The sequence below is a fragment of the Chlorocebus sabaeus genome, chromosome 14, assembly GCF_047675955.1.
Source record: "Chlorocebus sabaeus isolate Y175 chromosome 14, mChlSab1.0.hap1, whole genome shotgun sequence".
Lineage (NCBI taxonomy): Eukaryota > Metazoa > Chordata > Mammalia > Primates > Cercopithecidae > Chlorocebus > Chlorocebus sabaeus.
The window spans coordinates 17,307,571-17,331,203 of record NC_132917.1 but is presented as its reverse complement, the minus strand read 5'-3'; the positions used below and the strand labels follow the sequence as shown (position 1 = coordinate 17,331,203).

The window sequence follows — 23,633 nt, the reverse complement described above, 5'->3', positions numbered from 1 at the left end:
GGATTAGAAAAATCGGAAAGGAAGGGAATGAAGAAGACAAGGGAGAGAGAAGAGAGAAAAGAGGGAGTGAGAAACAAGGGAGAGATCTATGGCAGAAGCCCCAGAAATGTACAAGCTTTTTCTTCCATAGATTGTTTTCAGGTTGTTGATCTCAGCAAGGCTACCAAGAGGTTTTTGATTATTTTTGATTTTTGCATTTTTGTTTCAACCTAACATACCTGATCCAGTGGGCCTCCTGCCAACACAATAGGCACAGGGGCTCTAAAACACAATAATCATTTTTAAATTCAAATTTTTATTGTCCTAGTCAATGAGATTTTTTAGTTTCTAGACAGACTGATGGGTCCTCATGTCCAAATTTACCTTCTTTTGTGGATCAGCTTGAATGTCACCTTCCTAACCAGCCCTCTCTGACCCTCCAGGCCCTTTCTTGTCTTTCCTGGTCCTGATCACAGTCAACCCAGTGTGATGACTGTTCATATGTGTATTTTTTTTTTTTTTTTTTTTTTTTTTTTTACCCCATCTTGACTATAGGTTTCTGGATGGCACCAGACCATAGCCACCTAGGCAGGGATATGTGGTGTTTTCTGTTGCAGACCCAAGGCCTACATAGCCCTTGGCACGTAGGAGTGGAAAGCAGGGGCTGCATTTTATCCCACTGGAGACTCCCTCTTTGCATTAGCATGGAGCTCTAGAGAAAATAAAGCTTGATTGGTGATTGGTGGGCCATAAATGAATCAGACAAACATCATCTACATACTAAAATCCAGTTTAACAGAACAAAGCCTGGAAGCTTTTGTTTGTATTCTCATGCCAGTGAAGTTTGTTTGAAAGTATAACTTAGAAGGGAATTCATCTTAGTGCCAATTAAGACTCAATAACTGCTGTTATGGAACCTAGAATGTTAGGTCCACCAATGGTTAGAAACACTTTTAGTGACTCTTATCCTTTCTTGGGACTACAGAATCCTCAATGAATCTGATTAAAGCTACCTCAAGAGAGTTTATATACAAAATTTTACATGCAACTTCAGTGTGGGCACAACTCCTGAAGCCTATTTAAACATACTTCCAGTTTAAGACCTAGATTAGTGTTTTTCAAAATGTCACTTATATATTTTGTCCTTTAGAACCACCTGAAAGGTCTTACTAAGAATCCAGATATTGGGTCTGTAATTCCAGTGAACTAGCAACTCTGAGGAGGGGGCCTAGCAGTCTGCCAATTGAGCAGTCAACCCAAGTGATTCTGAGACGCGTTAAAGTTTGAAAGCCACCTACATAGACTGATACTTTCATTTGCACAGATGCTGAACTTAGAACCAGAAAAACAAAGGCACTTGTTCAAATCCCACTGCAAACAGTGCAGACCTTGATTATATACTTTATTTCATATTCTATAAGACAGAGGTTATGTACCTAAAATCCTATAATTATTATATGTTTGTACACAACTTTCAGGAAGAATGCCTTTTATTCCACATAGTAGTTTTTAAGCCCAAGGGCACAATTTAAAAGTAGAATTTTAAAACCATACAGAGAATTATGGAATATTTTCATAGTATCTTATTAACTAGAAAAATATTTCTTATTCTATTAAAAGATTTTTACCATCAAATATTTAGGTACTAGTCCTATAATAGTATTTAGTCTTATTTTGTTGTAATACATATTCCTGGGTAGCTGTATCAACAAAATTTTGGTGAGTAAACTTGTATTTTCAATGCCTTAGGCCTCGAAAATTTCTTATTGAAGGGAATTCCACCAGTATTTTGTTGTAAAAATATAGATGGTTTGGTGAAGTGAAAAGCATTACTCAAAAATAAGATACACCAATTCCTCCAGGCTCTCAGCTTGCTCAGAGCAATTGAGGGCAATGCCCAATAAACTGTACCTGTCCCACAAAAAGCACAGAGAAAATGGGTCTCAAGTGAATGAATGAACCAATGGACAAGCCTGCTCTTAGCTAGAAAAGCTGGAAGCGTGTTTTCTAATGACCAAATTACAGAAACTCCTCAGGAAATGACCACCTAGAGGGACAGAGAATGACTTGGTAGGAACTCTTTTGTTATATGCAAATGTATTTTATTAAAATTCAAACTGTTAAATCAGTGATGATCAAATTGGACTCTAGGGCTCTCTCACCTGTCTCAGGTGCACCTGTTAGTGGCCTAAGACTTTTCTAAGAAGAAAACTTGCAGCAATGACACAAGCTGAGGCTCAGGAGAGGTGGGCCAGAGCCCAACAGAACATCCCTTGGGTGCTCAGTGGCCTCTGAGGACTTCTCCCCTCATCTGCAAAATAATAAGCCATCGAATTGAGGAAGGAAGTCTTCTATCTGGAGGAGGGGCATGAGGATCAGGACACAGAGAGATTGGTAGGAAATGGGTGAAGAAGGCCTTAAGTGCCATCTTCATCCTATCTGGCAGCAGGGGGCTGGGGAAGGGTTTGTGCTTAAGGGACACAGAGTTCAGTGTCTAAGAATCCCCCAAACCCACCAGAATACACGGTAGACATCACAATTTGACTATGGCACATTTTCCTATTGAAATTTCATAGAGCCTCTCACCCTCTTCTGTGCACCATTTGGTGCTGCCATCGTACGTGGCCTGTGAAATGAAACCTATTTTCATCCTGGCTCTCTAAGTGTAAATGAGAGGATCGTCAATCAGGACAGCAAACACAACTTTTGATAGGCCATAAATAGTTTTCATTTCCCTTCTTTCCTTTGGGACTCCACTGTATGAGGTGATAAAACAGACCTTATTATTTCCACCTTATAGACAGCGAAACAAATTCAAACCAGCAGAGATTTGGTAAATGTAACACAGCTAGGAATGACTCTCACATCTGTCAGATTCCAAATCCCTTTTTTTTTTTAAACAACTCTGTGACTGCCTTTTCAACTGAACCTAAACCAAACCCAAATGTTTCCTGATGAAAATAATCTTGAAAGTCAAACTCCAAACATAAATTAAAATCCACTTAGGGCTCTTTGCAGGATTCCTCTAGGTTTGTTTCTTGATATCTTTAGTTTTGATGTCATAGTGGCTAAGCAAAATAGCAAAGGCAGCAGTTCTCCAAGGAAGAGGACCCTGGGATGGAGACACTTCTTCCCTACACACTTGCTTTCTCTTCCCCTGGGTTGATTTTCTCATTAAATTACGGCCAATTCTGTGAAAATACAGTTAAAATTGCAAACTGCTCATCTTAATTTGTGATGGATTGGCAATCAAAATGATTGTTGAAAACAGGAAATTCCCATGGGAGGTGATCAGGTACTTGGTTCTTGGTGACCAAATGCAAATGCTTTCTTCCCAACCTATCAGCAGCAGTGCTGTGGTGGGGATGATGAAACATCTGTTATAACTTCTGTGGCCAGAGACAGAGAAATCCCTATGTGTGCAGGGAGTTCCAGACATCCGGGGCAGAAGGCATCTTTCTATCAGATGTAGAGGGTGCAGGGAACGCACGTGACAACAGAGAAGGAATAAGAATTATATTCATTTGCTCAGGCTGCTATAACAAAGCACCACAGACTAGGGGGGAGCTTAAATCAAGATATTTATTCTCTCACAGTTCTGGGAACTGGAAGTCCAAGAGAATGTGTTGACAACCCAAGTGCCCATCAAAGGGAAAGTGGAAAATAAACAGTGGTATATTTGAACAATATAACGTTATATACAGCGGTCAAAATAGTTGAACTGTAGTAACACTAAGACATTAAAAAAGCAAGTCTCAAAAGATTCTAAAGTAAATACAAATTTTAAAAAATACACTTCATAGGATTACCAACAAATGCAGCTTCTCTCTCTGGCTGGCAGATGATGGCCATCTTCTCCCTATGTCTTCCCGTGGCCTTCCCTGTGTATGTCTCTGTGTCCAAACTTCCTCTTCTGATGACACGTCACACTGGATGAGGGCCCACTCTCATGACCTCATTTAACTTTATTATCACTGTAAAGGATCTGTCTGCAAATACAGTCCCATTCTGAGGTATTGGGGGTTAAGACTTCAACATATGAATTTGGGGGAATATAATTCAGCTGATAACAGGCAGCAAGCTTGAAAAAGGAAAGAGCTATCTGCTAGGGGACATTTTGTTTTCTAAAAGGCTAATAGAAAAGTTTTCCTCTCATCACTGCATTAATTAACTTCTTGTTTTAATATTCCATTTTGAAATCAACCTCTCTGCTTTCTACTCTTGCCCTACCACCAAACATTTCTGTCATTACAGCTTACATTGTGGTGAATCACATCTTTCCAACTTGCCTGTGAAATTCAGGAGGGCAGGGAGGACTGTCCCATAGTCATTTTATATGCCTCCATCACCAGGCTGCCTGAGAAGGAGATGCACAGCCAGCACTTATTACATTCAGGCAAGAAATGCTTACCCATACTTGCTCTGTGGCAGGCCCTGTGCTAGCCGCTGGGTCTTACATTGATTGAAATGAGGTGACTGTGTCTGCATGACTAAAGAGTGAAGCCTGCATCTAGCTGGGAGGGACCATGTTCAGATCTGTGTTTTACAAATCTCACTCCAGCAGCTGTATGGTGGATGGGCTGGAGGGGGTTAATGAGGAGCTGCCCTGGGAGTTTGGCGGAGAGGCAGAGCTGCGTGCTGCAGTGGGAGTCAGCATTCCTGTCTTTGAAGTCTGTTCCACATTCAGTTTGTGATGCTGGGCAAATTGCCTCATTTTTCTAAACCTCAGTTTTAAATGCTTTTAAACATATATCTGCTGAAGGAGTTCCTTCACATTTGGGATGCAAGGGCTTCTAAAGTTGGGAGACTGTGGCCCCTGGCCTTGCAGCGGAGCCACTCCCGTTATCCTGCCTCTCCTTAAACACTCATCAGAACTTGTTCTTTAGCAACCGAGGTGACTTCCCCCTGGAAAGGGAAATGGGTCAAGTAGCAAGAGGGGATGTGCCAGACTGACTGCACACACAGGAGGGGAGAGGCTGCAGTCAGCTTTGCTCCCTTAGTTGCATCCCAGGATGTCTCAATCTCTGCACCAAAGATAGAAGGAATCACTGAATGTGCCCATTCACCAGGATAATGACTGTGTCTTGCTGAATATTTGCATGTTTTTCCAGAAGCATTGAAATAAGCTTTTTCTCATCAGCCCATCTTCTGGGCCTATTACATAATCCACATCTTTTTCCATGCTTCTCCTTTCCAGCTTATCAGATCTGCCTTTCTTTTTTCTGTGTACGTGGCATATTTCTGCTGTGGTTTTTTCTGTCCTTGGACAACTCTAGAAGGAGAAAAAGACTGCCTGCTTTCTATTTGATATAAGCGTACAGGCTGAGCTGGAATAAGAGGTTGCCAAAAACCTAGACCTAAGTTCAGAAAGTCATATATTCCCCTCCTGGAATAAAAAACCCACTCTAAGAGTGAGATGGGGAGGTGGGAGATAATTTTGGTGCATATACATCAGTTGTACCATAAAACGCTGAAGCATGCTTAATGTTTACATGACCCCTCACCTTGAGGCTGGTGCTTTTTCAGTGCTACATACTTCCAGTGTGTAAATAAAATACCTCATTTCCTGCATTTCAACTATTTCTTCAAAGGCAATACCTCTCTCATTTTAAACAAATAGTGAGGAATGTGGCACACAGAGCTCTCTTAATCGTCGGGTGACAGCTTGCATGGCCTTTAGTGATATGAAAGTGACTTTGACAAATCTTGTTTGTCTGTACTTTCCTTGGGGTTGAGAATAGAGACAGTCCCGAGGCATGGACTAGCCCCTAGGTAATAAAATAGAAGATGTGACATTGAAAACTAGGGAGAGTAGTATGGCTATCTAGGAAATACATACTATCCTGTTTCTCTGCAAAAGCAATGGACATCAATTGAGTAATAGATGCACCTTCTCAGCACTTCTATAGAAAGGATCTTGGCATGCTAATAATTGATTACCCAGATCTTCTTAGAAATGTCACAGTGATCCTAAAAAATGCACACTATTTATTCTGTTGATTAGTGAGCTTTTAATGATGCAATAAACAATTGCAACAGCTATGACTTTGAACACAATACATATCTAACCACATGGCCCTACCCCCATCCCATTCCTTGGTCTTCCCCACTTGAAGTAACTATTCATTTCAATCTTGTGTTCATCACTTCCCCGCTTTCCTTTTTATATAATTTTATTGCATTTATTGGTAATCCTGTAAAGTGTGTTTTTAAAAATTTGTATTTGCTTTGGAATCTTTTGAGACTTGCTTTTTTAATGTCTTAGTGTTGCTGCAGTTCAACTATTTTGACTGCTGTATAATGTTATATTGTTCAAATATACCACTGTTTATTTTCCACTTTCCCTTTGATGGGCACTTGGGTTGTTTCCCAGTTTTGCCATTGTTAATAGTGCAGCAATGAGCATTCTTACACATGCCCCTTCTTGTACAGTACAAGAATGGAATTGCTGGATCATAGGTTATGGGAAATGTTCGGTTTCAGGAGATAACGATAATGCTTAATATTTTATATAATCATTTCACATACACATTTATACATCTGGGTGATTCAATATTGCTCAAATCAACATTTGCCAATTAAATGATATAAAGCAATATTTTTCTATTTGGTGTTTTAATCAGAAAAAGTTTTAAAAATGTATTTCTTTTACTTGTGTAACATTACATAAGTATACATGAAATGGAATGTCTTAGATCAGCCCAGTCTAGAACCAATACAACTTGTAGACTCAGACAAGCCAAAACAATACTACTGCAGTAGAAATTGTACCATTTATGGGACTGTTCTGTGTAATGTTCAGGGAAAGGTTAGTTTCTGAGCAGTGTACGGTGTTGAGTTATGAGTCCATGTTGTAGACATTGCTGCCCAGAGGTATGCTACACCCCACCTCCCCCTTTCTAAATGTGCTATTGTGGGAATCTGGGTTCTTATCTGGATACAGGAGCATCTTTTTTGGTAAAAAAAGAGAGAAAAAAAGCCGTCTTGTGTACTTTTTCTTTAACTGGGAGAAGTACACCTACCTTTAACAGGACAAACAATGTTGTAGTTAGCAAACCATCAATAATTATCAGTAAACACTCTTCTCTTAGCTTTTTATGGTTCTTTCACCAGATGCTGTCATTCCTTGAGCTCTATTCAGCGCTTTGATTTAACAATTACTCTTTTTGTTCAGAAATTGCTTATTTTGGGAACAACATATATACATTTGCATTTTTAAATGTTAATTTTTCTTTCTGAATGGAAAACAGCCAGTTGAAACAAACTGGCTACTTAGAGTTATAATTCCATGTGAGGGTACATTTCATGAAGGCCATAGTTTTGGCCTAAGGAATAAAAATAAGGTTGAAAAACAACTTACCTTCACATAGAGCTGCTGAAATTCCTCAAGATTCAGCCTCCCGCTTGGACAGTCCTTGAGAAATCCTTTGTACCACTGCTTGAGTTCATGCTCATTAAATTCTGTGCTTTTCACCAGGTCCTCCATCACTTCGGGGGCCAGTTTGCTATTCTGCTTCCCCATCCTGCCTGAAGAAAAGCAAATTAATTCAATTAGCGCCGTGGCTGTGATCATTTCAAACTTGGTTAGGAGCCAAGCTAGAGTTCTGAGCAGTCCCATGGCTGGAACTCCCTCCAGTGTGGCTGATCCATATCTCCCCAAGTCTGCCTCCTTCTACTTGGTATTCTAGAAAATATACAAGTGAAATAGACTCTTCTGACAGTTCCAAGGGCTGTAGGGTTCACTCTTCACCTCATTGTGTCATCTTTCATATGGTGTTGACTCCTAAATGGAAGGCAACCATCCCTATTTATGCTATTCATAGTAAGCATGTGGAAGTTGTTTTTCTTTTCCTTCTACAAATTACACTTTATGAACCCTTGTTTTCCAGGTGTTTAACTCTACATTTAGTTTAATGGGATACTCAGTGGGATTACTGACAAGAACAATGAGAAGACTTTATAACTAAATGATCAATAAGTGGCTTGGAATATCCGATCAGCAATATTAAGGAGTCTCAGTTGGTCTAGTTCAAGTTGGAGCTTTTTTCCCCCAATAAAAACAGCTCATTTCTATTAGTCACATTAATTCTCTGTTTCTCCTCTCATAATTAGATACTTCCTACAATATTGTCTTCAGAGTTGACAAAATCTTGATGATTTTCTTCTAGGGATTGGTTGGGGAGTTTTTGTTGATATTGTTCCAGACTGCTATTATTTCTGATTTTGAGTTAAAGTAATAGTGCATAAGATAATGTTACCTATATCCATTAAGCACCAGGTTGTGGTGGCCAACATCACAGCAGGGAGTAGGGAGACAGAGCAGGCTTGAGATAATTCCTGATTTTTCTTCCTGATTTGGCCACTTACTCTATGTGTTACTTAGGGCAACATTAATCAACTGCATTATCTTAAACTTATTCATTAATAAAGCAGACATAATAATAAAGCTCTTTCAGATTCATTGTGATGGCTAATTAAGAAATAAGTAGGTAAACAAAGGCAATAAAATTCCAAAATTAATATAACTGTTCAGGAAACTTAAAGATAATTTTAAAATTTTCTCTTTAATGTTGCTTTATAATAAATAATAAACAATAAAACTATTGCTAATTATAATAATAAAAGAATTAAAACATAAATTAACCCCAGGTTGATTTAAAAAGTCAAGTTAAACTTGAAAATTGAAAAATTTCCAGAATCAGGAAAGTGTCAGAAGATCTTTCAAATCCAGTTAGAAGAGACTGAGTTAGGGTTGAAGAATCACCCAAATGAACCCAGTCCTTCACTGTGCTTGAGACAAACTCTCTTTCAGGCTGCAGGCACGTCTACACTTGCAATAGCCCGGAAGGGGTAATCTCATCGCATACTTTATTGTTATTATTTTTTACCTTCTCCTAAAACAGATTCCACACCCATTGTCAGTAACTTGCCCCAACATTGGCCAATTCTTTCACTGCAATGAAACTAAACCACCCTTGCTACTTCCAGGGAAATTTCCAGTCAGCACGATCTCAGCAGCACAAAATGCAGTCAGATGATACCATTAAGACGACCGTTTACCCTCCAAACTCTTCAGCATAAGGAAAGGGCCCAGTATCAGCAACTCTGCCCTTTGTCACGGTGTTTCTCTAATTATTTTTCTGAATTTCAAGTTCCACGTCTCTTATTAGCAACTGTCTCTTAATTGTAAGTTACTGTGGAATTCCATAGCTGGGTGTGGAAATCAAGTGGGTACTCAGGTGTCAGGTTTAATTAATGTGGGTAAGAAAACTCTAATTCATTGTTATCCTGAAAATCAAAAGATGTCTTGCGAAAACTTTTCAGTACTTCACTGTGATTTTTTTGGTAGAGAGTTACAAACCTTCATTCTTAAACTAGAATCTCACCTAAGAAAAATAGCTACTTAATATTGAGTGCTGGCGAGGGAGAAGGCACTTAATGGAACACCTCACAAACTTCATCTCCTGCTCAGCAATCACTGAGTAATCAGGATTAGGGGAGCTCCCTGAGGCTCAGAACCCTTATGGTAACTTGTATAAGAGCATATAATTAATGCATGGCAGAGCTATAATTTGAACCTGGATCTATAAGACTCCAATGTCCAAACATAGACAGGCTGGTGGATGAAAGGCATTTCAGGAGAAGGAACAGGAAGAGCAAAACAGGAAGGTTTCAGATAACTGAATCAGTGCTTAGAAGGGATGAAAAACGATCATTTTGCCATCCTGGCTGCCTCGTTTGGAAAAGACTTAAATTTACCAAACCACAAGCTCAGAAGTGACTTTCGTATTAAAAACCACCTCCCCCAAGTGCCTTTATAAGTTCAACGATGTATCAGCTTCTTTGTCAGGCAAGGAGGCTTGGCTTCTCCATGGGTCACTTGTGATGTCTTAAACTGTTCCAGTTGACTTGGGAGAGGGTGGTCTATTACACACACAGGAAATAATGTCGGAACCGTGAATCACAGTTTGGAGACTCAAGTGCATAACTTCATGCTTCTTGTATGGGTCTGCACCATCACTCAGGTGTGTCTGGCAATGGTTGAATCATACAGAAAGTCAGGTTCTGGCCTGGCTCAGAATGGCATTGCCTCTGCCCTCATAGGCCTCATCAGGTCTTGCCTGGATTAAAGATTGGCCTCCCCACTGGGCTGCCTGACTCCAGCCACCCTCCCTCTGCAAGCTGCCTGAGTGTATTTCCAGAATACAAACCTCATTGATCTACTCTCGAAAACCCTCTGTACTTCTCCTTAGTCTCCATGATGCAACCTCATCTCCTTAGCGTGGCTCAGGTCCTGCCTACTTATATCCTCATTTTCTGCCAATCTGTCTTTTCTCATGTGTCAGTGATTATGAACTATCATAGGTTCCAGGATTGCATGCTTCCACACTTCCACGGCTCTGCATATGCTGTTCTCTTCTCCTAGAATGACTTTCCCCTGTTTTCTGCTCAGCAGACTTCTTCCCCTTCTTTAAGTAGTCTCAATTTATACACCACCTCCTCCATGAAACCTTTGTGGACTCTCCATGGCAAACTTAGGCACCCATTCTCTTAGGTATCTCCCTTTCCTTATAAAAGCTTCCATGATCATTATGTATTTCTCTACTGGATTGTTATTACAGTTTCTTGAGAGAGAGGACTATTATTTATTTATTTTTGCCTCTTGGTAACTCCTATTAGGTGCTCAAATAATATTTCTTGAGGATATGAATAAATAAAGGGTCTGAGATATTTGGTATGTTTTCTTTCCTGAGAAAATGTCTCATAATCTATATATGAAGGAGAGTCAATGCATTTACAAGTATAAATATAAAATGCAGCTGGCAGATGGGATAAATATTTCACTTAACTGCATGGAAAATATTCAGCGCCCCCCCCCACCCCGGAGTTTATCTTCATCATTAAATTTTGAATACCTTGCAGGTGGGACCCATGTCTTTTATCTCAGTATCTTCAGTAACTGACATAAAGGTGGTTTTTAGTAATGTGTGGTAAATGAATGAAAATGCAGTTAGATTAATACTCTCCACCTATGGTCCTTCTGCTCTAGGCTGCAGTGATATGGGTCAAGCAGTATCTTTCATTATGGGACCAACATAACAGAAAGAGCACAAACAGTACATTTTATCACATTCCCAATAAAAAGATTCCCCTACACCATGTGAGGGGGAAGCAGGCTGGCTCTGTCTCTAATTTACTCTGTGATCTTGGCCAAGATCCTTTCTTTCCTGGTTACTCCATTTCCCCATTTAAAAAATGAGGAGTTGGACCAGATGATCTTTAAGGCCTTTCCAACTCTATCATTCACTGATTTGCCACATAAGTTTTGTAAATATGAAAATATGAGTCAGACTTCCTATTGGCTTGTCTCAACACATGCGGGCTCTGTGGATTCTTGACCTGAGAACCGATCAGCATTTAAGTGTTTGTTACCCAAGAAGGGAGGGGACAGAAACTGGAGTGTATTACTTTTAAGCTGGAGTTTCAAGCTATAATATTAAAGCCAGCCCATCCCCAAACCAAAAGAATTTCTCACTGCTTGTGTTGTCATAGAGAGAAGTTCAGTGCTAGGCACAAAACAGGACTGGTGGAAGGGCTTTGATGGACAAGAGAACTTCAAATGATAGAGCCCTTGTGGACGAAAGCGCAGCTTCACTTAATGGCAAATGATGCCCAGAGAAGATGGCACTTTTGTACACTAATTTACGAAAGACTTTTGTGCAACAACATTGACCCATATAAACTATTGACCCCTTTTTTTTATAGCATTAAAAAAAGCATTTTTAAAAACTCTGTAAAAAAGAGATTACGATTGTTTCCTTTTCACTGATGAGAACTTTGAAGGCTAGAGAGATTAAGTAATTTACCCTAGCTAAACCAGCTAGTAAGGGCTTAGCAAAGAATGCATGCAGTTCTCTCGCACCCCACTGCTTTCCTAATAGAGGACATCGTCTTCTCTCACTTGCGGGATCATCTCAAGGATACTGCAACTACTTCCCAACTGGGGAAGTAGTTTTCCTGTCTTGAATTTTGCTCATTTCTCATCCATTTCCTACCCTGTCTTGATAGCAGGTTCCAGAGCAGAAGAGGCAGAGGATTTAAGAATGCTCTTAGAAGAGGATCGGAGAACTTTGTGGATGAGGAAAGGGCCTACGAGGGAGCCAAGAAGCACCCATGAGCATCTTTTTTCCATAAGCCCTATAGGTATTAAAGAGGATTTAAACAACAATGACAACAACAAAATATATATATATATATATATATATATATATATATAAAATATATGTGTGTGAGGGTGTGTGTGTGTGTGTGTGTGTGTGTGTGTGTGTTGCCCTCAGCTTGTCTCTTACTCACTGTATCTAAATCCAGTCTTCCAGAACATACCAGGGCCTGTTGAATAAGAAGAGGCACACAGAACTGCATACCCAGCTCCTCCCAGGTAATCTAGCAATCAGCCTGGCTGAATCTTAGCAAGATTCATTTAAATAAAGACTGAGTGGCTAAAATGGAGCAGTCCCACTACGTGTGCAAATACATAGCAGGATAAACACAGCAGTGGGAAAACAACCTTGGAAATAGGGCCCAGAGCGAAGGAAGAAAGGGCTTTAGGGACCCAGGTTGGAGACCTGCATGTAATGCAAGTATGGAAGGAGGCTGCAATGGGCTGGTCAGTGACAGATTACTTGGGTCAGTCTTGAATAAATCTTTTCTTTGGGTCTTAGGCTCTTCACTCATATCCTGAAACAACGGCCTTTGTAGAGACTGGCCTTCTCATGTTCAGACTCCCACCTGGAATGCCCGTTGTGCATTTTTTCCCCATCTATCTAAACCTTGCTCCTGCTGCAAGGCTCCATTCCAATCCTGTTTTCTCCATGATACTTCTCTGCCAACTCTTACTACTCTTCTCTTTTCCTTCTATTTGATATTGTGGTTTGGGGTCGTTAATGACCCATGGCATAATTAACTTGATGGAATCAGGTAGAAAACTCTCTGCGCAACTAAGTTTGGCAGATGTTTGTAAGAATCTTCTAGGAGAAAAGTTCTGTGCTAGGTAAGGTGGGATATAAACAAAAAATATGATACCAATCTTAAAGGGCTCAGACCTGGGTGCCAGAGACATTACAAGTCTTGGAATATGAAGCATGATGAAATGAATACTCATAGCAGAGAGCTACAGAGTACAGAGGAAAGACAAATTGACAAATACTGACCAAATCAGGCAACTTCACCTGTCACTGGCCCCCAGGTGAAAACTCTTAAGCAGTCTTTCCTAAACTTGTCTGAATACAAGAATCACCCTTGGTTCTTCCTTAAAAATACAGCTTAGTGGGTTGATCCCTTGTAGGGAAATGTGTACATTTAACAAGCAACTCAGAGGAATATGATCATGAGTCAACTTGGGAAATGCTGCTGGAAAGCATGAATAAAAATCGAAGTACATGATCTAAGGAGTACACCCCAAACCAGCACAAACATAACCCAAGGTTTCCCTGATTCCTCACTTTCCCCGTCTGGCATTCCTGATGTGGTTTCAAGATCCTTGTACTGGGGACTAGCATTAAGAATTCCAAAACTGGCTGGGTGCAGTGGCTTATGCCTGTAATCCCAGCACTTCGGGAGGCTGAGGTGGGCAGATCACCTGAGGTCAGGAGTTTGAGACCAGCCTGGCCAACATGGTGAAACCCTGTCTCTACTGAAAATATAAAAATTAGCCAGGTGTGGTGGTGGGCACCTATAATCCCAGCTACTCGGGAGACTGAGACAGGAGAATTGCCTGAACCAGGGAGGTGGAGAAGGTTGTAGTGAGCCAAGATCACACCATTGCACTCCAGCCTGGGTGACAAGAGTGAAATTCTACCTCAAAAAAAAAAAAAAAAAAAAAAAAAAAAAAAAAAAAAAAAAGATTTCCAAGATCACACAAGGGAAGACCAAAGCTTGAAAAGATTTGCCTGTGGGCTCCTCTGCTTTAGGCCCTTTGGTTTTAGGTTGGAGAGTTTGAGGCTCAGGAAGGTGATGAATTTTCCCAGATCACATGGGCAGCTGATGGCAGAGCTGGGATGAGAAGTCCATCCCCCAATATGGATGGGTGTCCCCCACTCCCCACCCCCACAGCATGCTGTCCCTGTATCTAACACTCAAAGCTTGTAAGCCACTACCCATGTTTATCTCTGTGCAAGGATGTTGAAACAACCCCCAGCACCACCCGCTTGGATCCTATAAACAACTGACATCAGATTGCTAGTTTCCAGAGACTGTTAAAAACAGCCTTGGAAAACATGCTTCAAAATTGACCAGCATATTGTATGGGTTTTTTGGTTTTTTGGGTTTTTTAAATAATAAAGCCAAATATCTGACACTATGGCTCTTTCTGTTCCCCTCTTCTTCGTCCTCCAGAAGCCAAGTACTCACAAGCCCCCAGCAGCATTTCCCAGTGGGCAGGGAGGGTGTGGACCACAAGGTGGCATTTCATGCTGTGTCTGGGGACCAAAGTAGCTTCTGGAAAGAAGAGAAATCCTTTCTTACAGCATCCTCTGATGACATTACCTCAAAACCTGAATCTCATGGAATTATAGCTGAGGTTTCACTCCGTAAGCATGAAACAGGTGGGGGCCACAGACTGCATCCCTGGGGACTCAAGATAAGGCAAAAGTATTTTTTTGATATGTAATAAGTGAGGTAAAATATTTTGACAGCAGTGGCAGTAGCAATGTTAGGGCGAGTAACAAGAGTTCTGTTTGCCAAAGTATAATAAACACCTGAAGGTGAAAGCAGAAGTGGGCCCCAGGGATCAATCATCTGATCCAACCTCTTTGTTTTCCAGAGAAGGCCCAAGGAGGCTAGGGGACTTATGCCAGAATTAGCGAGTTAGTAACAGAGCCTAGCCCTACCCTGGCTACCAAGTCTCAACAATAAGACTCATGCCTGCTGCAGTGCCCAGGCCTCTGATCCTTGGGTATGGAGACAGGCTGAAGATCCTAAGCCCTACAGAATCATGTCTTCTCATTTGAGTAGGGTGTGAGGAATGGACTTCCTCCGTAGGTCTGCCCCAGCTGCTCCCAGTGAAGTTCCCACCTGAGCTGTCTTTCTACAGGGCAGGGGCTGAGAGCCTGAAGTGGCTCTGGAGTCTTGGCCAAATGGTATATCCCTGACTCTAGGCTAGGTGCTGCCAGCGGACATTGGTCTTGGCTCTCACTAGGTGGTCTCAAGCTAAAACCCACCTGGAAACTTGGGGGCCAGATGCCCAGGGGCTCTGATTTGTAAAGGGTCAAAATGGCATAATCAGCCCTTGGGCATCAGATGCAGCTGCCATCTTCTTCCTCCTTTCCAAGGCACAAAGAACATTTCCTGAGTGCCCGGGAAGTAAGACTTAGACCCAAGCCATACTTGATACCCAGATGCTAGTCTATGACTTTGGAAAAGTTTCTACTCAGACTCAGTTTCCCTTGTATCCCATTTTGTGAGTTTCCTTCTTTTTGTCAGGTTCTGATGTCTCTTTTATTTTCAACTGGAGTTGGCATAGTATGGAAAAAAAACTGTGTGCTGGAGTCAGACCTGGGGTCAAATAATGCTCCTGCTTAATACAAGGTGCATGAATTTTGATAAGTTAATTAGCCCGCTGGAACCTCAATCTCCCCATTTTTCAAGTGAAAATAATGTTATTTGCTCAAAGCGTTGTTGTGAGGATAAATGAGATAATGCTGATTTTTTTCCAACAGTGCCTTCTATGAGGCAGGTGTCCAAAAAACAGTAACTATTATTATCCTCATCACAGGACCCAGCCAACTGGGCTGCTCCAGAAGATGGAGAAGGGGACAGTTCAAGACTCAGGCCTAGACAGCAGGAGTCATCCTAACCTCAATACATGACACCAAACCTGGCACATGTAAACAGGAGTACACAAATTGTGAAACACAGGGAATTTTACTGTGGCCTTGTTGATTCTCCTTCCTTTACATAAAAGTGCATCATATCTGACTTGACTGAGGAAAGTCATCTGATGACCTCACAGCCCCAACTAAGCATCGACCATTGAGAGAAGTTTCCATCCAATTTCTTGCTCACCCACTGAACAGAAGTGTGAGCTGATTAATAGCTGGTAACCTTTCATCTGGGAGTGTTTCAAGCAGTCACCACTTTTCTGCATCTTATTTTTACTTCCCTATGTGTCCTATCTCTGACCATTCTATGTATTTCTGAGAATTGGTTTCCATGAAAGGAAATGGGCCATCTTTGGCAGTGTTAGAACCTCACTTAGTTCTGTGAGGTAACAGAGGAAATGCTTTCATTAATAATCACAGCCTTCTGTCCAACAGATTGTGTTCTAGGTTGTGCTGCCAAGTCCCAGTGGGGAGGCACTGTGGCCCTTATCTGAGAACAGCAGGGAGCTGCCGAGAGAGAAGAGCAGACCTGGAGTATCCCGCTTCACCTGCACATTCCCTGTCGTAGGGTTAGGCCTTCATCATCAGGAATGCAACCCCTGTCTTTGCATTCAGAGAACTTGAATATTTGGGGGAGGGGGTGAGTGGCATGCACCAGTGTCCACCAATAGTAGTCAACTTCCAACTCACTCATCTTCTGACGATCAGGTTGGTGCTGTTTCCTCTCTGAGATCCATTTGCACTGACCATGTTCCTAAGTTGTTATCTCTACAATAATTCTAAAAAGATACTTTAATTCATGTTATTTAGTCTTAAAAACAACTTTGAAATTCTCGTATGAAGGTGACTTTATAGAAGTAAAATGTTCTAGTTGAAGGAAACATGAGCTGAAAATGAGTCAAATCATTCATTTATTCAGCAAACTTTTACTCAGTATCATCATATGATTCCCAAATTTTTCTTTAGGACAGATCTTTCCAGGTCTTTAGGGGAGATCCTAAAAAAAAAATTGGGAATACTAGATAATGTATTTATCTGCCTGCTAGACACTTCCACCATTGTATTCTACAACCACATCAAACTCCACATACTATGCAAACATGAATTGGTCCTCCTTTTTCTCCTAAAACATCCTTTTATTCTTTGTTCTTCTCTGAGTAAGTGGCCCTGCCATCTTCCCAAGGTTCCATGCAGAATCTGGGTATCATTCTGAACTTCTCTATTTCGTGTTTCTATATGTAACCTATCAACAAGTTAAGAAGTTGGTAGATTCTACTTTTTAACTCTTGATTCCATTTACTTTTCTCTGTTGCCAATACTTTGGTTCTGGCCATTATCCTATCACTTTGAGTAGTAGAATAACTTTCTAACTTGCTTCCCTATCTACAGTCTTGCCCTCTTGAATTACATCTTCCATACTATCACAGCTGGAATAACCTTTCTAAAACACAAAACCCAATCATGTCACTGCCCTGCTTAAACCCTTCAGTGGTCTCTCATTATCCTCACTCTGAATTCCAACTGTCAGCATGGCTTCCCAGACCTGTGCACTTGGGCCTATCCTTTCCTTCCAGCCTCCCACCTTCCTCCCTCCCTTCGCCCCTCCTGGCACCTCTTCAGTTTCCTCTCTCCTCATATTCTCACCTATGCTCCAACTTCCTAATATCACGCCAAACTTCTCTGTGTTTTCTTTTGCTGTTCCTTTTGCTCTGAGGGCAGTTCTCATTAGCTACACGTTGGTTCTCTAGTGAACTCCCACTGATATTTCAAGATATAGAGGAGGCACCTCATTTTCGGTGACTTCACTGTCTGGCTACTTCTTCTTTTGCACATTGCACAACTGCTGTTACTGCATCACCTGCCACAGTAGTATCTGTATTCCGTGTCTCCCATCTCACAGATGGGGGTTCCTCAAGGGTGGGTGATTGTCCGGTTCACCTCAGCACTAGTTCAGAGCCCACTGCTGAACAGATACCCAGGAAATGTTGTTGAATTAATTAATTACTATGTAATCCCTCCCATTAACAGCTAGAGCTTATCAGTTGAGTGATAAGAGATAACCTATGCAATGAAGCTTAAAGATGACTGCACTAAGTGCCATTAGGGAGAGAAAAGCAGTGTCATGAGGGAGAGAGAGGGAACATGCTTCTTTCTAGGAAATCGATAACAAAGTTTCTTTGAGAGATTGGGTAAAGAATATTTTAAAAAGTGGTCCCTCGAAAATATCTCAAGGAAATAATGACACAAGCCTGCCGAGACATACGTACAAAGGGTGTTTACCCCAGCATTGTTTAAAACCATTTTTAAAAACCGCTTTTAACAACTACCTAAAGGTCCATCACAGGAAACTGGCTAAATAAATTTTTTTAGAGCAACGAATGGAAATTATGAAGCCATTAAAAGTGATAATGTATACCTGCATTGATTGATATGGGAGGATATTGACTCAATGTCATTTATTTAAGTGAAAACACATAAATATACAAATAAACTGTATATTTTCAAGGATAAACCCTTACCTGAGGACATACATTAAATACAATATAATGGAGGAAGGGAATGGAAGTGAGTATAGCAAACAAAGGGTAAATTAAAACTATATGAGAAAACACAAGGAGGACTTTATATAAACAATGTTGACATTGAGCCATGATATGAGGAATATGATTAACATAAGCAGCACTTTAGGAATAAAAATGAAAGAAAAAAGGAGAGATAATACTGTAATAAATTGTTAAGTGAAAAATGCAGGTCACAAAACAGTAAGTGTAGCACCACTTGCTTTTGCTTTATACACACACTTGCTTGAGCTTGTGTGCACAGGAAGTTTGATCAGTTCGTAATTTATATCAAAATCTTAACAGTGGTTATAACTGCTGGTGGTATAATGGTGGCATTTCACTCTCTCATTAATACCTTTCTGAACTCTTTATAATAAGCATATAACATTTATAAGCAGAAATATGTGCAAATGTTTTTATTTCAGCAAACAAATAAATGCACAAAATGTCTTTCATTCACCAAACTAATAAAATCCTAACAAAGCCCACTTCTTTCTATAGCTTCTGTGTTTCATTTTCTTTCCTGATGCAGCTTGTAAAATGCACTAGATTAAGAGTGAGAAGCACTTTTACAATTTGCAAACTGCCTCCAGGGTTTGTTCTTACAATGACCTGGTGAATTAGGTGAGGCAGAAACCTTCATAGAACTTGTATAGATGAGAAAATTGAAGTTCAAAAAGGACACAGAGTTTTGCAAAAGTCACACGGGAAAACACTGGCAGAATTTGGACTGAAACTTAGCTCTGGTGCTTGAGGGAAAGGTGTGGTCCCATGAACCAATCAAAGCACAGAAAACTCACACAGGCCTTTGGGAGGCCTGGAAAACTTCCCGAGGATATTAGCTGGTTTTGTGGTCAACAGTTTCAGGTTGAGGTCCCAGAATGGTGGGTTTTACCTTCAGGGAAATCATTTCCTTATTTCCTGGAAAGGCAGCAGATAAGGTTGACTAGAGATGTTAATGTTCCCAAAGGCTTCTTGGATCTTTACTTTGTCCTTTGGGTAGATTTTTTGGACTTCATTGGACAACTTTCTGGACTTCATTGGACAACTCTAGATCCAACCATCGGTACCCAGAAGTGGTGATCTATGGAATTTCTGAATTTTCTATTTTTTGAATTTGAATATAAGTCATTGTAACGGATAGTGCTTTAGCATTTACAAAGCTCTCTCCTATCTCACATCTTACATAAACCTTGGCATTGTTAGCATCAATCTCACAGAAGACAAAACTGAGTCTCAGAGAGGTCTGGTGACAGTAGATTCTGATGGTCAGGGACTCTGACTCCCAGCGCTGTCTCCCAATCACAACTTCTCCAAGGTGCTGAGATGTCAGCTCAGGGTTCCCCTGAGATTCTCCTCCATATTCATCACTTCACCCAGAGCTAAACGGAATGAGCCTCAGAACTAAAGGTCTTTGACCTACCTGTGAATCCTAAAATACTGCTGTTAATTCATTGTTTGTAAAGGGAGTGGCTCTAACTGAAAGCACCACAAGAGTTCCCTTTCCAGGATTCTTTCATCCCAGGCCCCTCCCAAAGGCCTGTGTGGGTTTTCTGTGCTTTGATTAAGTTCATTGGACCACACCTTTCCTAAAGCACCAGAGCTAGGTTTCAGTCTCAGCTTTGCCAGTGTTTTCCTGTGTGACCTTTGCAAAAAGTCTGTGTCCCCTTTGAACTTCAGTTTTCTCATCTACACAAGTTCTGTGAAAGTTTCTACCTCAACGAATTTGCCAGGTCATTGTAAGAACAAACCCTGGAGGCAGTTTGCAAATTGTAAAATTGTTTCTCGCTCTTAATCTAGTGCACTTTCCAGGCAATGTCAGAAAAGAAAACAAGACCCAGACTATATAGAAAGAAATGGACTTTGTGGCTGGGACCGGTGGCTCACACCTGTAATCCTAGCACTTTGGGAGGCCAAGGCAGGCGGATCACGAGGTCAAGAGATCGAGACCATCCTGGCAAACACAGTGAAACCCCGTCGCTACTAAAAATACAAAAAATTAGCCGGGCGTGGTGGCGGGCATCTGTAGTCCCAGTTACTTGGGAGGCTGAGGCAGGAGAATGGCGTGAACCCGGGAGGCGGAGCTTGCAGTGAGCCGAGATTGCACCACTGCACTCCAGCCTGGGCGAGAGAGCGAGACTCCATCTCAAAAACCAAAAAAAAGAAAAAAAAAAGAAAGAAAGAAGAAAGAGGGGGGCTTTGTTAGGCAGGGACAAAAAGAGGGAGTAGGTTTTCAAATCCCTGGCATGAGGGAGAAAACACACTTGTTGATGAGGAGCCAACTGAAGATTCACAAAAAAGAAGCTGGAAGAAGAGGAGTTGCGTAGAAGGAGAAGCACAACCAAGTGTCCCTTTTTAGAGTTTTGGGAGCTGGATGGAAAGAACATGTTTACCAAAGGTTGCGAGAGGAATGCTGACCCTCTCCTGTGAGGTCCCTGTCTTTGATGTGTTTCCAGCTCTGATTTAGGCTTACCCTGTCCTTGCTGGGTCTTTGTGAAGTATCCAGCAAGGCTGGAACAAAGCACTTTATTGTGGTGCATGAAAAATATCTTTGCTGAGAGGGACAATGCCAAGGCTAGGGAGACTAAAATTAGACCTTCCGGTGTGTTTCACTTGGCAGTTGTATGGCCTCCTCCACCTGCCTCCCTCCCAGCCGTGGGCCTTCTGAGAGCATAGGTAGCCTGTGCTGAAGGAGAGGAAGTGCTGCTTCCTCTGGCACCCTGCGGAGATGACAAATGCTTCTGGGCCTGTGTAACTGTCACTTGGAGTAGTTATGTGAAGTGATACTTAGTTTGAAGGGATATGTTTCTACATCAGCTAATTTGCAAATAAGGATGAAACCATATTGTGTCTCCCCATTAACTTAATGCCCCTGCATATTGAAACCAAAAGAAAACCTAAAAACAATCCTATGTTTGAACCTCACATTTGCCTTTGTCTAAGAATTTACAGCTTCACCTAGTAACCATGGCAGAATCCAAAGAGCCAGTTATCAGTGCCTTCCAACATACAGTGGAGTTGTGTTGTCTGCAGCAAAGACCCGGGCCTTCTCATTAGACAAACAAGGTGAGATACTTGCTAGAGCATGTCTACTAGCTGGGGAGGGAAAGTTACTGAGTTTTTATTATCCTGTTCATTCAGCATTAAATTGTGTATATTAATAACTACCTCAAAATGTTAAATAAAATAATAAATCCATACGACTGATATTTTAGCAGTAATAACAACAGTTATATGATCAAGTGCTCACTATGTGCTCATGGATTACCTCACTTCTTTACAACAGTTTTATGAAGTAGATACCATTATATAATCATATTACAGTTGGGGTGAATGAGGCTTACAGAGAAGGTCACACAACAAGAAAATGGTGGAGTTGGGATTTCAACCCTGACAGGCCCTTAGCCATTGTAAACTATTCTGTCAGATTAGAGATGAGAAACAAGAAAGTACTTTTCTGTGAATAAAACTATTATTTCCACATAAGAGCTCATCGGTCTCCATTTTTTGCCTGGGTGCTGCCTTTATGTAACATTTTTTTCCCCAAGTGAGGGAGCTCTGGAGTCCCCTGAGGCTTGGTCAGTTATCTCACAATTGCCTGCCCCTGGTACCCAGGGGCATGAGAAAGGACTTGGATGCCAAATACAAGAGTAGTCATTGAAAGAACAGGGAATGTTTAGCTTGGAGAAACAAAGACTCAAAAGAGGACATTTAAGGTCTCCTCAAATACATGCAGAATTTTCAGGCACAAAAATAGACATATAGATCAGCATAACAGAATGGAGAGTCTAGAAATAGATCCAGCTATACAGACTCACTTAATATATGATCAAGAAAGCTTTTCAGAGCAAGGGGGAAATAGAGGAAATATAATTTATAAGTGACATAATCACCTCTTGATAGCAATTTAATAAAAAAAGTAAGAACTATATCATATGCCATCTTTTAAAAAATCATTAACATTTGGAATAAAAAGTTCAATATAAAAATTATCAAAGAAAACTATCAGAAACCGAAAATATAGACAAAAGGTTAATAGCTATGTGTGTGGATATAATGTCATGTGCCTCAGAGTGATGGTTCAGTCAACAATGGACTATATATATATCATGGTGGTCCCATAGAGTATAATATATTTTTACTGTACATTTTCCATGTTTAGATATATTTAAATATACAAATACTATTGTGTTACAACTGCCTACGGTACTCAGTACAGTAACCTGCTGTACAGGCTTGCAGCCTGTAGCCTATAGGCAGGTGTGTAGTAGGCTATGCCGTCTAGGCATGTGTAAGGATGCTCTATGATGTTTGCACAATGATACAATTCTTAGAACATGATTCTGTCATTAAGTGATGCATGACTGTATTTATATGTAAAGCAAATACCAATGATTAAGGAAAACACCATAGACAGAAGACAGAAATGATCAAACAGTATGAATAGATAATTCATACCACAAATAGTAAACTGACAGAAGTATGTTTAACCTGATTATTAAGGTCAAGATGGACTCTCTAAATGAAAGCAAAGGCAGAAACTATAAAAGAAAAGACTGATAGATATAACTACATAAAGATTCACAGTTTAGGGAATCTAAAAAAACAGAAAAAGTAAAAATAACAACATGGGACTACATATTCAACACACGTGTCTTTTAAGTATTGAGGTTGCTTAAAAATAAATAGGAAGAGGATTATGCTAGCAGGCTGAGAATATGAACAAAAGATTAAATATCAATGGCCAAGTTTATACCTACAAATAATCAAATACAGCAAAATTGTATGTTAATATAACCCACCAGAAAACACTAGAAATAAATAATTAAACATAAACTTTTGATTCCAGGGGAAGGCATCTTAAAGAAATAACCCAAGAGGAAAAAGTTACATACACACACATATTTATTGCATTTTCATTTTAATAATAGTAGAAACTCTAGCACTATAACCATTTCCCACTAGGGAAATGGATAGTAAATTATGGCACATTAACTCAATGGAACATAAAATTGTGAATGCAATGTTGAAACATGGCAAATTACTTATGATATGCTAAGTGGAGAAAGCAGAGATGCAAAATTAAACACACTCTATAATTACAACTAGTTACTGCAAAAAGTGAAGACAATTGTTTTCCTCTCTTGCTCCTTACAAATGAATAAAAAGTGTGGACTATATGCAGAAACCATGTTATGTATCAGGATATGGAGAT

At 40.5% G+C, this 23,633-nt stretch overlaps 1 protein-coding gene across 3 annotated transcripts in view; it reads right to left on the bottom strand.

The window, feature by feature from the left end:
• Positions 1 to 23,633, bottom strand: part of VSNL1 (visinin like 1) — a 114,203-nt gene that overhangs the window by 52,945 nt on the left and 37,625 nt on the right. For all 3 annotated transcript variants that reach the window (XM_073022794.1, XM_007971416.3, XM_007971414.3), the window contains exon 2: positions 7,340 to 7,506. In XM_073022794.1, coding sequence (XP_072878895.1) covers positions 7,340 to 7,501 — 162 coding nt within the window. In that variant the 5' untranslated portion in view covers positions 7,502 to 7,506. The remainder of the gene's footprint in view (positions 1 to 7,339; positions 7,507 to 23,633) is intronic.